Source organism: Rhinopithecus roxellana, chromosome 1, assembly GCF_007565055.1.
Source record: "Rhinopithecus roxellana isolate Shanxi Qingling chromosome 1, ASM756505v1, whole genome shotgun sequence".
Lineage (NCBI taxonomy): Eukaryota > Metazoa > Chordata > Mammalia > Primates > Cercopithecidae > Rhinopithecus > Rhinopithecus roxellana.
The window spans coordinates 129,264,394-129,277,521 of record NC_044549.1 but is presented as its reverse complement, the minus strand read 5'-3'; the positions used below and the strand labels follow the sequence as shown (position 1 = coordinate 129,277,521).

The following is a 13,128-nucleotide window of genomic DNA, read 5'->3' as shown; positions in this document are numbered from 1 at the left end:
TTTCTCCTCTCCTCCCTCTTTTTCCCTCCTCCCTTCCTTCTTTCTTAACAATTGAAGAGGCGCAACTGCACTTTTTCAGGGTTAAACTGCTTTTATCATCTACATCTGACTCTCTCAAATAAAGAGGCACAAAACATTTTACTTCAAAATCTTATTCATACAATGATAAAGAAAAACATCCACTGAAATTTCAAAGTATGCATTGTTAAAATCACAAAGATCAGGAGGGACCAAAGTAAAAGGTCTCCATGTAATCCAAAAATACTACATAGCCTATCCTCACATGAGCTTTTTCAAAAACACCTTCTATTTCATGAATTGGTATGAGGTTAACCTGTCCAAAGAATCACCACTCGATTTTTTGTTTCATTTTTCAAAGAGAAAGAGAAGATATAGTATACAAATGTCTTTCCTGGTAATCTTTTAAGCTTTATTAGAGGTTCTTGACTGAGGAAAGTAATTATTTTATCTCATAAATTATATAAAATTACGTTCTTGTCAAAAAGCATGGCGTCTATCTAGAAGAAAACCTCATATATCTCATTTCATTGGTAGTATAACTATCTGAAGTCCTATGTTACTAAACAAAAAAATAACAAAATGCATGAGATAAAAAAGTAACGGATGCATAAGATACTTAAGCATTATATCAAAAAGTGCTTTCACTGGCTTTTTCATGTGTCAAAGAGGTTTAAAATGTTCTAAAGTTAATAAGGTGAACCATTTTCTAAAAAGTAATTTACAAAAATTCCATATTTTCCTTCTCTAAGACACAGACATTTTAAAAAATACACATAAAAATGAAAGCATGCCAACCTTTGTGCAACATCTGTATCCTAAACAAAAAACCTCAAGTTTTTTTCAGGATTTGAAAAAATATGTATATCTGGGTCAAAAGCATGGAACAGGCCCTCCTCCCACACTGCATACATGTATGTTTTTTGTACTTAACTGTCAACTGCAATGATTTTTTTAAAAATATCTCTTTCTCTTTATATAATTATAAATGTTTCTACAACAGGACGACTTCAAGGATGTTCCTTCAAATTAAGACTAACACTTTTAATTCTTTTCAATTACATTAAATTAAAAATATACAAAACATCAGCTCCTAATCTTTCTCAGCATAGGCTTTATATATGGAAATTTTGTCTCTTATTCCAAGGTAGGAATAATATAAAAAGTTACTCTATAGCCTGTGTACATATTATCACAACTTTCTACTTCATTGCTAAGGTTCTGTTGCATATTCAAATGAGATGGACAGCAAGGGTAAGGTAGTCACTGCCTTCTGAAGTTTTGGTCAGGAGAAAGGAGTTATTTTAGAGTTTGAAGCTTTAAAGCCCTTTGTGTAAGAAGGATAAAAATGGATCTCTTCAGGCTGTGGGGAGCATAAAACAGGAAGCCTAGTCCAGTGCCTAGCACATAGCACCCACCCAGTATTAGTTACCTCTCTTCCTCTCTCCCATCTCCTGAGTTAAAATTCCATAGAAAATGCCATACCCCACTCTGGACTGCATTAACTTGAAGAAATGCATGGGGAGCTGGAAATAACCTTCTTTCACCTATTTTTTTTCCTTGATAATTCCTCCCTCCCTCCCACCACCACCATAAACAGTCCACAAGAGTTAAAGGAAACGAAGATAAATGCAGGAAAAGTTTACAGTTGAGGGGAAATGAACTGTACTTCACATGCTTTGTTATTTAGCATATGTTTTTGAGCGACTGTAAAATTAATAAAGAACTCTGAGAACTTTATGGATACTATCCCTATTAACACTCACCCCATACTCAAAGGAGAGGCCCAAGGCCTTATTCAGTACAGAAAGTGATGTAGAGAGAGATACCACCTCTGGGAACGACCTGGCAGTTCCTACCAGGGAAACACGTAAACCACAACACAGGCCTGACCTCTGCAACAGGCTGTCTGAACCCCGTGAAGAATCTACCCAGGAGATTCCTTGAGCTAGACTTTCATTTACCACATGGCACATAGTCTTGACCCGGGTGACGGTTCGCTGTCTAATCTGTGTGGCTCAGATGTTGAAAGAAATGTTTGTCTTATGTCAGGAATGCAACTGCTGAAAAAAGCAAAATAACAACAACAACAACCACCCCACAACCTGCTTAGGTATACTCCCCACTTCTGTCCTTGGGCAACACAGAGATGGGAAGAGGTGCAATGCTACTTTTAAAATTACCTCTGTTTCTAATTATTTTTTTCTAAAAATTACAGCAAAGTACAGATCACTGAGACCGATGTAGGATTATTGCAAAGGTTCAATTCACAAATGTATTTTCATATATTTCTACCACTCTTGAACAGCACTCTTTGAACTTTGTAACACATTCAGCTGACTTTTTTAATTTAAAACGTTAAACGGAGAGGAAGTACAGTGGAGTGAGACTCAGGAACCTCAGAAGACCTGGGTTCTAGCCCTACTACTTAATTAACAGTCACGTGGCCTTAAGCAAATTATTAAGCTTCTCTGAGACTGAGTTTCCTCATCCAAAAAAAAGGAGATAATAACAATTGTCCTATTTTTCACAAAATTATTATTGGGAATAAATGAAAGTATGTGTCAAAGAGGCTGGAACAGCATCAGTACTGTATGAATATAAGATGCAGGCACAAAAAAATATTCCTCCCTGAGATAATACTACTAGCATTGTTTAAATATCAATACATGAAATCATCAACCTTTCTGATCACATTTAAAACAAAAATTTAAAAATTCAAGCTTCCCACTAAGGCAAATCCTTACTTTGAGACACATTAATTGTATGACAATAAGAAAAACTGAAAATACAATTATTTTTGCAATGTTCCCATACAAATTTTTCTGGTCATTAGATGCAATATTTATTATGATATGGGTAAATAAGAGAAAGCGCAAAACATGCATCAAAACTCTTAATTTTCATTTATCAGACTTATTAAAATATCTGCTTTATTTATGAAATGTCCTTGACACTAAACAGAATGGGAAAATCCTTACTGAGTGTTCACATTTTAAGAAATAAAGTGTAGAACACATAATGAGGAATAAACGAAATGTATCTCAAAAATACAGACGTTATTTAGTGAAAAGCAGAGGCTTAGGGAGGAGACATAACTATCAAATGATGGAATAGGGCTAGTTTTTGGGCTTGAATGCCTCCTATTAATGCAAAAGCATCCATTTTCACTGTTGTACTTATTCTATCTCAATCATCAAACTCTAAACCAAATTAAAGAAATAATTATTGTATTCCTTCTTCTCTTTGGCAGCCAAGCAATGGAATCTGAAGTTTTCTACAGAAGAAAATAATTTTTCTTCACTATTTTATGGAGAGACCAGACTAAAATCCATGATCAAAACAGGAAAAGTAAAACCTTAAAAATAATGCTCTGAGCACTCTGCAATTTTGCTGCCTAAAATAGAACCCATAGAGTCCATGCCACCAAATGAAAATTATAAGTTTGTAAGCATGAAGTCAAATCATAAAGTAAAAGATTTAAAATGTTTTAATGGTGATGATAAATGGGAGGAAAGACTTATCTTCGTTGGTAGGTGTTTGCTGTTTATTTGCTATTATTTCTTCAATGATACTGCTTTTGAATGAATACCCAAAATAATTTGAACTTGAATTTGAATATAAGAAGGATAAAACTTTACTAATAAATTCTGGGGGCATGTTTTGTTAAACGGAACACTCCCATCTCTCAATTTAAGAAGTTAATCATTGCTTTTGAGAGATAATGCTTTGACTGAAAGTTTTAGAGCATAAACTCTAAAAATTAGCTTAGCCAAGCCCACTACTTTATAACACTGAAAAGAACACTGAAGACACTTTTGTGATGTTTAAATATGATTTTTTAAAATATATTTTGAAATGTATTATTCAGCATTTTTAGGTCTCCAAAGAAACTATTTCAATGTAACGCGTCTTCTAATGAAGTTTACTTACTGAGAGCACTTGTGTTATGCAAAATACCATATTGCTTTTCAAAGTATAGAATTTCTAAACGAAAGTGCATATTCAAATCTTGAATTTTCTGGCACTTAAAAAATGGCTTACAAAATCATCAAAGCCTTCACAAAATCATTTGTGACAGGGGACAGCCAAGTGAAAAGGAAGGAGGGCAGATGCTGCACTGATGGTCCTTTCAGTAGCACGCTCACTGTAAAAGCTATTCCAGGTACCTATGACTTGGCTTTCACAACAAGGTTAACCACCTGCGAGAGTTATCCATCACTCAAGGCAAATATCACTGCACTTGATTCCCTTTGCCACAGGTTTCAATCACCAAGCAACTTTCTTGAGCCTTCTCAGGACTGCATTCCAGAGCAACTGTTGTTCAATTAAAGATCTCCTGCTCCCTCTTGATACCATCTACCTGAAACTGTCCCCCACAAAAAACATATACACACACTTGCACATACACTGCTGAAACAGAGAGAGGAAACATTTAGCTCAAATAACGTCCTCTAACAATTCTGACCAATTGCTCATCTACTTTTGAGGGTTTCACAGAGGACTTGGAAGAGTGATTCAGCTACAGACAGCAAATATTTAGAAAAGCTTGACAGTATCAAATATATAAACAGTTCCTGTAGAAATCTGGTTTTCATAGCTTTTTTGACTTTTAATAAATGTGCCTAAGTCACTATCCTTTTATGCATAATTCAAAATCATTTACATTTCCCCAGCACTTTACTTGAAAATCTGGAGCAACCTCCACACATTAAAAAAACACAAAAACCAAGTGTTTACTCAAAATAATAGTGAAATGACAATTTTGATATGCAATGTGTTCTAAATCTTCTTTTAAAAATATTTTTAAAGTTAAATGCTTTTCTCTTAAAGAAAACATATTGTATTTTAGATCATCAAGTATAAAAGGCTTTGTACAAATATTACTAATATCCTCTCATCTTCTCTCTACCAAAGGATAATCTCAGGTTAACACAATAAAAAACAAAATGCTTAGACCATCTCTTACTGGTCATCTTACACCTCGCCATAAGTATAAGGAAACACACAAAAAGCACTATTTGGCAGCTGTACTACATATCACAAATCACCCTTTGGAATTAATGTTTAGGTGTTCAGCCATTAAATAGTTTTATAAATTGTTATATTATGATTTAAAATTTTTATGTATTTGGTGAATTGAAAAAAAATCAAGCAAACCATAAAATCTATTTGATGTATAAATCTCATTGGTTTCTAACATTTAATTAAATGATGTAAAAGCATCAAATAACCAGTCTTTTAAAAATGTAAACTAGAATTTTTAACCAATGTCATCAAATTCATTTTTTCCTGTATTGCTTCTATTTTAACTCTAATACTTATCTCTTCAAGGTCACACTGATGTGCAACTTTCTATGGTATTACCTAGCACCATGTGAAAAAATTACTAACAATATTTTTTTTCTAGGAAACTAAAAGTTTAACTCCAAAGCCAAATCAAAAGTAATCTCACAGTTTAATATCATATATTCTGTGTTAATATATGTTATATCTACACATGGAATCTATGTAAGCAAATGCAGGTATTAATTTCTAAGTCAACAAATTCTTAAAATAGGAAGGTACCACACAATTTCAACCTAATAAAAGTCATTTCTGTTTCTAGAAAACTAAAAATTGATGCAGCAAAAGACTTTGCTGCAGGGAGGGCCTGAGATTGGGTGTTTTTTTCTTCTTTTTGGTATTTAATTCAACGATACACAATGTAGTACATACAAGCAAAATACAATTGAGATACTGTTTTCTTTAACATTCCTATAGGAGACCAAATTCATTTGCATTGGAGTGAACACAATTACTGATTTTTAACTCATGAAAGACAAATTCATAGCTTTTTCCTACACTATCTCATAGTATTCACACCATCTCAGTGAAAGAATGTCTAGAACCACTTATTTACTTCCTAGAGGTGGGCAGCAATTGCATTTTTCAAAGTTTTGCTTCTCACAGAATCATTCAACTTTAGGTACAAAAGCACATTCAAGTTAGCATGTTCAAAACAAGGCATGCAATATGTGTGTATGTGTGTGTGTATATATATATATATATACATATACACATAATTTTTAAGTTAACCTTCATCGACACCAAAAATGAAATTTCTGTCAAGGAAGTTTCCAAAACTTTTAACAGCATTTTAAAGCTTACCAGCTTTTTCCTCTTTAATAAACATTTGACCATATGTACTACCAAGAAATACTGATAGAGAAAAAAGATTCAAACACTTTTATTCAACACAGCCTGAAACCAACAAAGAGAAATAAATGCTTTATGTGTGGTTGACATTAGAATAATTTGCATTTAATAAGAATGAAACATATGTTGTAAAAAGAAAAGAGTTTTCTATTTCTAAGTGACCTGAGAAAATAATGGTATCTAGTCTACCATGCTATTATAAAATGATGCCAGAATATTTAACAAAAGATACAATTGGTAAGCAAATGGCATGCTAATAATTTCATAAGATAAAAACATCTCCTCCCAAACTATCATTAACTTTAAAAAATCTATGAGATATAGATATTAAAACTAAATCTTGAGAAATCAAAGAAATCACTACAATACAAAGAAAATGCACTCAATTGTTGAATGACTTTTAAGTAAGCAAGCAATGAGGATGAACTGTTTTCTTCCCATTTTCACTTCAACTAACACAAAAACCACATATAGTATTGACTTAACACTGCCACATTTACTTCTAACTTGTTAATATTCATAGAAATGCAACACCAGAACACCAAAATAGTCTCCATATAACATAAAAGCTTTGGTTTCAAATGTCACAGTACCCTGGGTTTAGAAAGCCACCAACGTGGTAGTGTCCAGGACATGAGAACATACAGCTGCTTCATCCCTGAAGTCTGATCTCAGTACACAATACCGGTCATTAGCTATCTCTCCCTTAGCCTGCAGTACAAGTAGCTAATTTCTGCATTTAAACTAATAAAGGAAAGGAAAAAAGATTAAAACCATCCAATCAGAAATGATGCAACTCCTCTACAGCAGCAGCTTATGCATACATTTGGAATGTTAAACATTTTCAGTGTAGTGAATCATACACAGCGCATTTTAATCTACCTCCTGGGTATTTCACATCGCCCACATGTTCAAAGAAATCATCAACTATTAGGGCTGTATAAATCCTAGAATGCTCTTTATTTAATTTATACTAAAAACTGGGGACATGCCTTTAATTCTGAACTCTTAAACAGAATAAGATTACTTAAATGACACTCTGGCTAACAGCAAATAATCTTCATTTTTAAAGAAAAAAGATAAAAAGTAGTACATTTGTGAGAAGTTTTAGGAGCTGTTAATAACTTTAGATAAACCAGTATTTCACGTATACTACAAAATTAAATGCACACTGCAACATGAAATGAGACACCAACAAAGATAAAATTCTAGTGATTTTTTTTTTTTTTTTTTTTACTAATTATAACCCCCAAAAGTATTCACGACCACAAACAGCCAACAGAATTAAACATTCACAGAAACATACTGTATCAAATATTTGGGGTAGTTATTTCACTGTTCAATATATTCATTCTGCAAATTTTCAAGTGTTATGAGATAGTAATTTATATTTGCAGTAAATAATAGAAAGCTTCAACTTGGACTTCTCAAGCAAAAAATATTATTTTAAAGAAAAGTATACAAATTTAGAATACCTTATTGAAAACCAATTGGTTACATATTACATCTTTCCCAATAGAGGAAAGAACTAGCTTAATATTACACATGAAACCACAAATCGTAACTCACCTTTTTAAAAAAAAAAAAAAAAAACAGGATTTAAGTAATTTTCTCATATGCCACAGAGGTCATTAGCAAACAGTTATTCTGTTGCTTACTTAAAACATATCTGGAAATGTGGCACACAATTTTTAAAAATCCCTTCAACAACACATCTAAGTATTTATAAAATGAGGGTAGTTTGTTTTAAAATCTACTCAATCCTGGCAAAAATCAGGTGGTTACACTGTTGACTGATAAACTGTAAAGGTAGTAATCAAAAACTTCACTGAACAGCTCCAGTCCAGCTACCTAATGACTAATGGTGAAGAAATGTATGTGAATGGGATATAAACTAAGTTTCGACACACAGCAGAAGAAAAAAATTTAGAATGAGTAATAAAGGGCCCAAATTTAAAGTCCACAATAAACTTTAAACAAAGATGTTTTCTCATTCTCTTCTCATGTTAGCAAATCACTGTGGAGAAATCCAACCTCCACAAAACTTGTTACTCCGTCATTAACAACAGTGCACTTAAATATAACTATAGATTTCACAAGGGTATTTATTTTAGCCGCAAACATTTCTTACAAGCAACAACAACAAAATGCTCAGAAGCTATACTCAGTAGTCTCAGTGACTGAAAAAGTCCGGCTTTTAACTGCCATCCAATCCAAACAACTCACTTCTTTAGAAAGCTATGCAAAATATTGACCCCTTACTGAATTATTTTACTATTCAACATTAAACTATTTAAAAGAGAAAAGTAATTAATCGCTAAGTTTAGTTAAGCAATTTAGCTGACATAGTAAATATTTACTCTTCGCATCTCACAGGAAGTCTTGACAAGCATTTGCTGCTATTCTGCTGGGGGTAGGGGCGGGAGATGGGGGTGGGAAGCAATTTTTGATAAACAAGTTACAGGGTCCCAGCGAACTGAACATAGCTAGTGTTCGCCACCCCGACCCCCAATTAGGCACCAGATATTTTCCAAGAACAGTAAACACCTTATATAATGAAAGTAAAAAAAAAAAAAAGTAGCTTTCTAAACTATGCATCTCCACTAACGAAACAAACAAAAGCCCCTTTAAAAACTACCAAAAGCACGTTTTTCAAAGCTGTGTGTACGTTTTTTACTTATACGTAAGGCCAATCGCAAAAAAAAAAAAAAAAAAAAAAAAAAAAAAAAAAAAAACTAAGCAAAGTATATTTACCTTAGCTTTTTAGAGACTGAGTAATCAACTTCCATGATTTTCCCATGCAATTCCACTTTACCTTTAAAACAGAAATTAAAGCACTCAGAACCTTGCTTAGATCAAGCCCGCGGGGGTCTAGGAGGGGCACGCACGGAACTCCACGCTCGGGCTCCGCCTTCGGGCGCCCCCAAGGGGTCTCCTACCCGGATCGAGCTGGCCGAACTTGGTGCCCAGTGGAAAGAAAGGTGGGCGCCCCGTGTCTCGGGACAAGGCGGGAAGGGTGCGAGCCCGGGTCGGACCCCAGGTATAGCCGTGGGTGGCATTACCGGAAAAACAAATTTAATAAAGAGCGGCGCCAATTTGAAAGGATGAGCTCATTTGAAACTCAAGCTGCAGGGCTGGCGCGGCCCCGCTGCTCTCCAGGCCCCCACCTCTCCATTCCGCTAACCCGGGGCCCGAAGGCTCCACCGGGCTCCCCTCCCTGCCCTCTCCTCCCGGTGGCCCCGAGAAAACGAGCCGAAGCCCCCCGGAGTCCACCGCAGCGAAAGCCCTGTCCCTGCCCGCTCCAGGGTGTCACCTTGGCCTCTCCGCCGCCCCGCCCCCACTCCACACGCCGGTGGGGAAGGGGCTCCCGCCCTGCCGGGGTTCGGGGGGCGCCGGCCGGGGTCCGGGGGCCCGCGCGGCTGGGAGCGGAGCGTGTGCTGGGGAGAGTTGGGGAGTGCGCGCGCGCGAGTATGTGTGTGTGTCGCTCTCCGTCTCCCGTCTGGGCTCCAGCGCGCTCGCGGGCCCCCCGGTCGCCTCTTTCCCGGTTCTCAACCCGGGCCCCCACCGAGTTGAGACAGGGCACCTCGTAAAAAGGTGCTTCTGGCCGAGCGGGAGGCGGGGGGACGGGCGGCGGAAAGCCCCCAGCCCCGAGTTCTTCTCAATAAAATCGGACAAAAAATTCAGAGAAAAATAGGAGCGCTTGAGAGAGCAAGCGAGAGGGGACTGAGGCTCGGGAGAGAACCGAGGGGATGTGCCGTCGTGCGAGGGCTGGGGCTGGGGGAGCCCCGATACCTCGAAGGGGGTCATCAGGGTGGCGCCGAGGGGGTGCCGAAAGTGGGGGGCCGTGGGGCGAGGTGGGGAGGGGGCTCAAAAGGAGAGTGCGGCTCAGGAGACGCCAGAGGGCGAGAGGTCCTGGGCACGAGGCACGGGAAGAGAGAAGGTCCGGCCGGGGAAGGAGGAGACGCTGGATTTGGGGAAGGGGGTACCCTGACAAAGGGGGTGACAGAAAGGTCAGGGGAGAAGTGAGACGGGGGACGCTCAAAGGGTGGGGGGCGGGGGAGCTCACAGAGCAGCCCGGGGCGCCAGGGGAACGAGGGGGTGCCCCTAAGGAGCCGGCGAGCCTCGGGAACCCTCGGAGGGGCACGGGGGCGCCCCAAGGCTGCGGCCCCAAGGGCTAGGGCAGAGTCCGGAGCTGTTGGGGGAGGGTAGCGGGCCGTCCCAGGAGCGGGCCGGCGACGAGAGTTGAGGGTCTGGTGCGTGGAAGTGAGCGTGCGGGCGCGGGAGCCGCCGCCGGGCGCCGCCCGCCGGACTCGGCCTCCCTCCCGGCGCCGTCCCGGCCTGAGCGGGGCGAGGCGGGGGAGGGGGCCGCGCTGAGTGCTCACCCGAGAGGGTCTCGATGGCGCGGATGGCCCAGTTCTGGTCTGGGTAGTCCACGAAGGCGTAGCCGGACTTGAGCAGGACCTGTCCCGCCAGGGGCAGCTTCCTGTCCCCAAAGAGCTGCCGGAGGTCGTCGGCGGTGACGGCGGGGCTCAGGTTCCCGATGTAAAGCTTGTTCATCATCCGTCTCTTCCCCGAGAGCCCGCGGCTCCCCCGGCCCGGTACCCGGCGCTCCTCGCCTCCTCCGCTGCCCTCGTCTCTCCTCCTCCTCCACCCCCCCTCCCCGCCCTCCGCCCGCCCGCCACCCACCCCCACCCTCAGCCTGGCTCCCCCCACCGCGGCCGGCCCGGCCCGCCCGGGGGCAGAGGCGGAGGCGGGGACTCGGCGCGGCTGCCTCCTCGGGGCAGAGTCCCGGGCCGGGCGGCGGCGCGCGGACAAAGCGCTCTCTCTGCCTTCCTCTCTCTCCCTCTCAAGGCGGTGGCGGGAGGAGGAGCAGCGGCGGGCGGCGGCAGCGCACCCCGCGTGTGTCTGTGTGAGAGTTTGTACGGGCGTGTGCGCAGCCGAGAGGGAGCGAGCGAGCGCCCCCTCCCCGCCCCGCGCCGCTGCGCCCCTTGCCTCGCGCCCCCAGCGCTCGGCAGTGGCTGCTTGGGCTCCGGCCCCGCGCCAGGCGAGCGGAAGCAGGGTCGCGGCCCCGGGCTGGGGCTCCGGGCGCCGGAACCCCGGGCGGGCGCGGCGCCGAGGCCGGGCGAGCGGCGGGGCGGGGAAGGCGCGCCCCGGGCGCGGGTGGGAGCGCGCGAGGGGGCGACGGGGAGCCGCGGGCGTGGGAGAGAGAGGGGCCGCCAGTGAGCGCGGAGAGGGGTGTGCGCAAGGTGGACCGGATGTGAGTGCGCGGCTGCCTGGGTGAGCGGGAAGGTGTGTCCCGGAGGTGAGAGGCGAGGGCAGGCTGGGAGACAACAACTTTCGTAGCGACTTGGCCGAGGCTGGCGCTCTGCGCGTTCCCGGGCCGTGCGCTCGCTCTAAGACCCGCTCCCCGCCACGCTCTCCGAGGCGACCGAGCGGCGCGTGTGGTCGAAGGATCACGCGCGGGAGTCGGGACGCCTGGGACCGGGGTCGGCCGGGCCCTCGCGGGCCGTGCTCGCGGGAAAGTGGTTCCCGGTCCCGGGCCTCAGTTTCCCGACCGGAGAGGGAAGGCGGAAGGCCAGCGCGGAGTCACGTCCCCTCCGCCCAGACCCCGCGCGTCCGGAACCCCGCGGCAGGCGGCAGCCTGACGTTGGCAGCTGCTCTCTATTCTGGGAAGTGCCGAGGGCTTCCCGGGCGGCCGGCGAAAGCCAGGTGGCGGGTGGGGAAGCGAACGCCGAGGGGCCAGGGGCTGGGGTCAGCGGCCGGGGTACGGATGCTCGCCGCATGGCTGCGCGGCCGGTTCCGCTCCAAAGCCAGGGTGGTGGGAGGCGAGGGTGGCTGGAAGCGGAGGAGCGCAGGCTGTGTAGGAGTTCCCCGAGCACTGGGAAGGGCCGGGAGAGGAAAGAGGTCCTTCCAAGCGGAGGAAACAACGTGACCGACGGAAGAGGCAGGGTTGGGATGAGAGCAGGCTGGAGCCGAGGGGCTCGGGCAGGATCCAGACAGGCTAGAGCGGGCTGCAAGTTCCGGGGCCCGGCTGGAAGCCTGATGGTTAGAGCCTGGTCCCGGCCAGGAAATGAAATTCTACAGGAGGGAGAAAAATGGCAGGATTCAGAGGTGAGGAGGCAGAAGATTCCAAGCTCTGGACCTCTGGGGGCCTTTGGGAGAGTTGAAGGTTTGATCGTGGAAATACTGGGTGTTGTGAGGGCGTTGGGGCGCGGGTGCGGGGGGATGTCCCTGGGTGGAGAAGTCACGAATGTAGGAATGGAACAAGTTCGGGTCTCCTGACTGGGTCGTGAAGTAGTATTGTCTTTCCCAAGCTTTCCTGTTGGTGAGCGGCGTGGAGGTAACGGGTCTTGCTGGATTTTGTATTTTCCGCAAGTACTCCCAGGTGATTCTGGTCTGGGAAATACCGTTGGAGTGGAAGGCCTAACTGCCCCTGACTCAGACCTTCTCTCTACCCCAGCTTTGTGCCCTGAGATGTTCCAGCATTCTTGAGCCTAAGTTTCTTCATCTATAAGGAGATAACCAGTCCTCGCAGGGCTATTGTGAGGGCTACAAAATGGGTAACTGCCTAGCGTGTTGAGAAGCGGGTGGTTCAGACTGTTTCTGACCTGTTTCTCTTCTTTCCACCAGGAAGTCATGAACTTTTAAAAGACTTTATTCTAGAGAAGGAGATCTTCTTAACTAGTTAGGTGTCCAGAGGAGAAAATAATGAATCCATTTTCACCTAGATATTTGCAGTTATCTGAATTCTGGCTTTTGTCTCGACTATTCACATATTTTTTCTCTCTCTCTAGAAAAAGAATCGGATTTTACTGCTCCAGGAGTTGAGAATGAACTTGGTTACTAATCCCCAAAGTAATAGATAAATTAGGTGTGGATGCTTCTTTACTAAATTGTATCAGAGAATCACAA

The 13,128-nt window shown here is 43.4% G+C and overlaps 1 protein-coding gene across 5 annotated transcripts in view; it reads right to left on the bottom strand.

Annotated features, from left to right (window-relative positions):
- The window catches only part of IGF2BP2 (insulin like growth factor 2 mRNA binding protein 2), a 194,811-nt gene extending 183,945 nt beyond the window's left edge, over window positions 1–10,866 (bottom strand). For 4 of the 5 annotated variants that reach the window (XM_030931009.1, XM_030931012.1, XM_030931003.1 and 1 more), the window contains exons 1-2: window positions 10,599–10,866; window positions 8,971–9,031 (exon numbers count right to left, since the gene is read on the bottom strand). In XM_030931009.1, the coding sequence (XP_030786869.1) occupies window positions 8,971–9,031; window positions 10,599–10,776 (239 nt within the window). In that variant the 5' untranslated portion in view covers window positions 10,777–10,866. The remainder of the gene's footprint in view (window positions 1–8,970; window positions 9,032–10,598) is intronic. The other variant, XM_030931019.1, reaches the window with a different exon arrangement.
- Window positions 10,867–13,128: the final 2,262 nt, after the last annotated feature.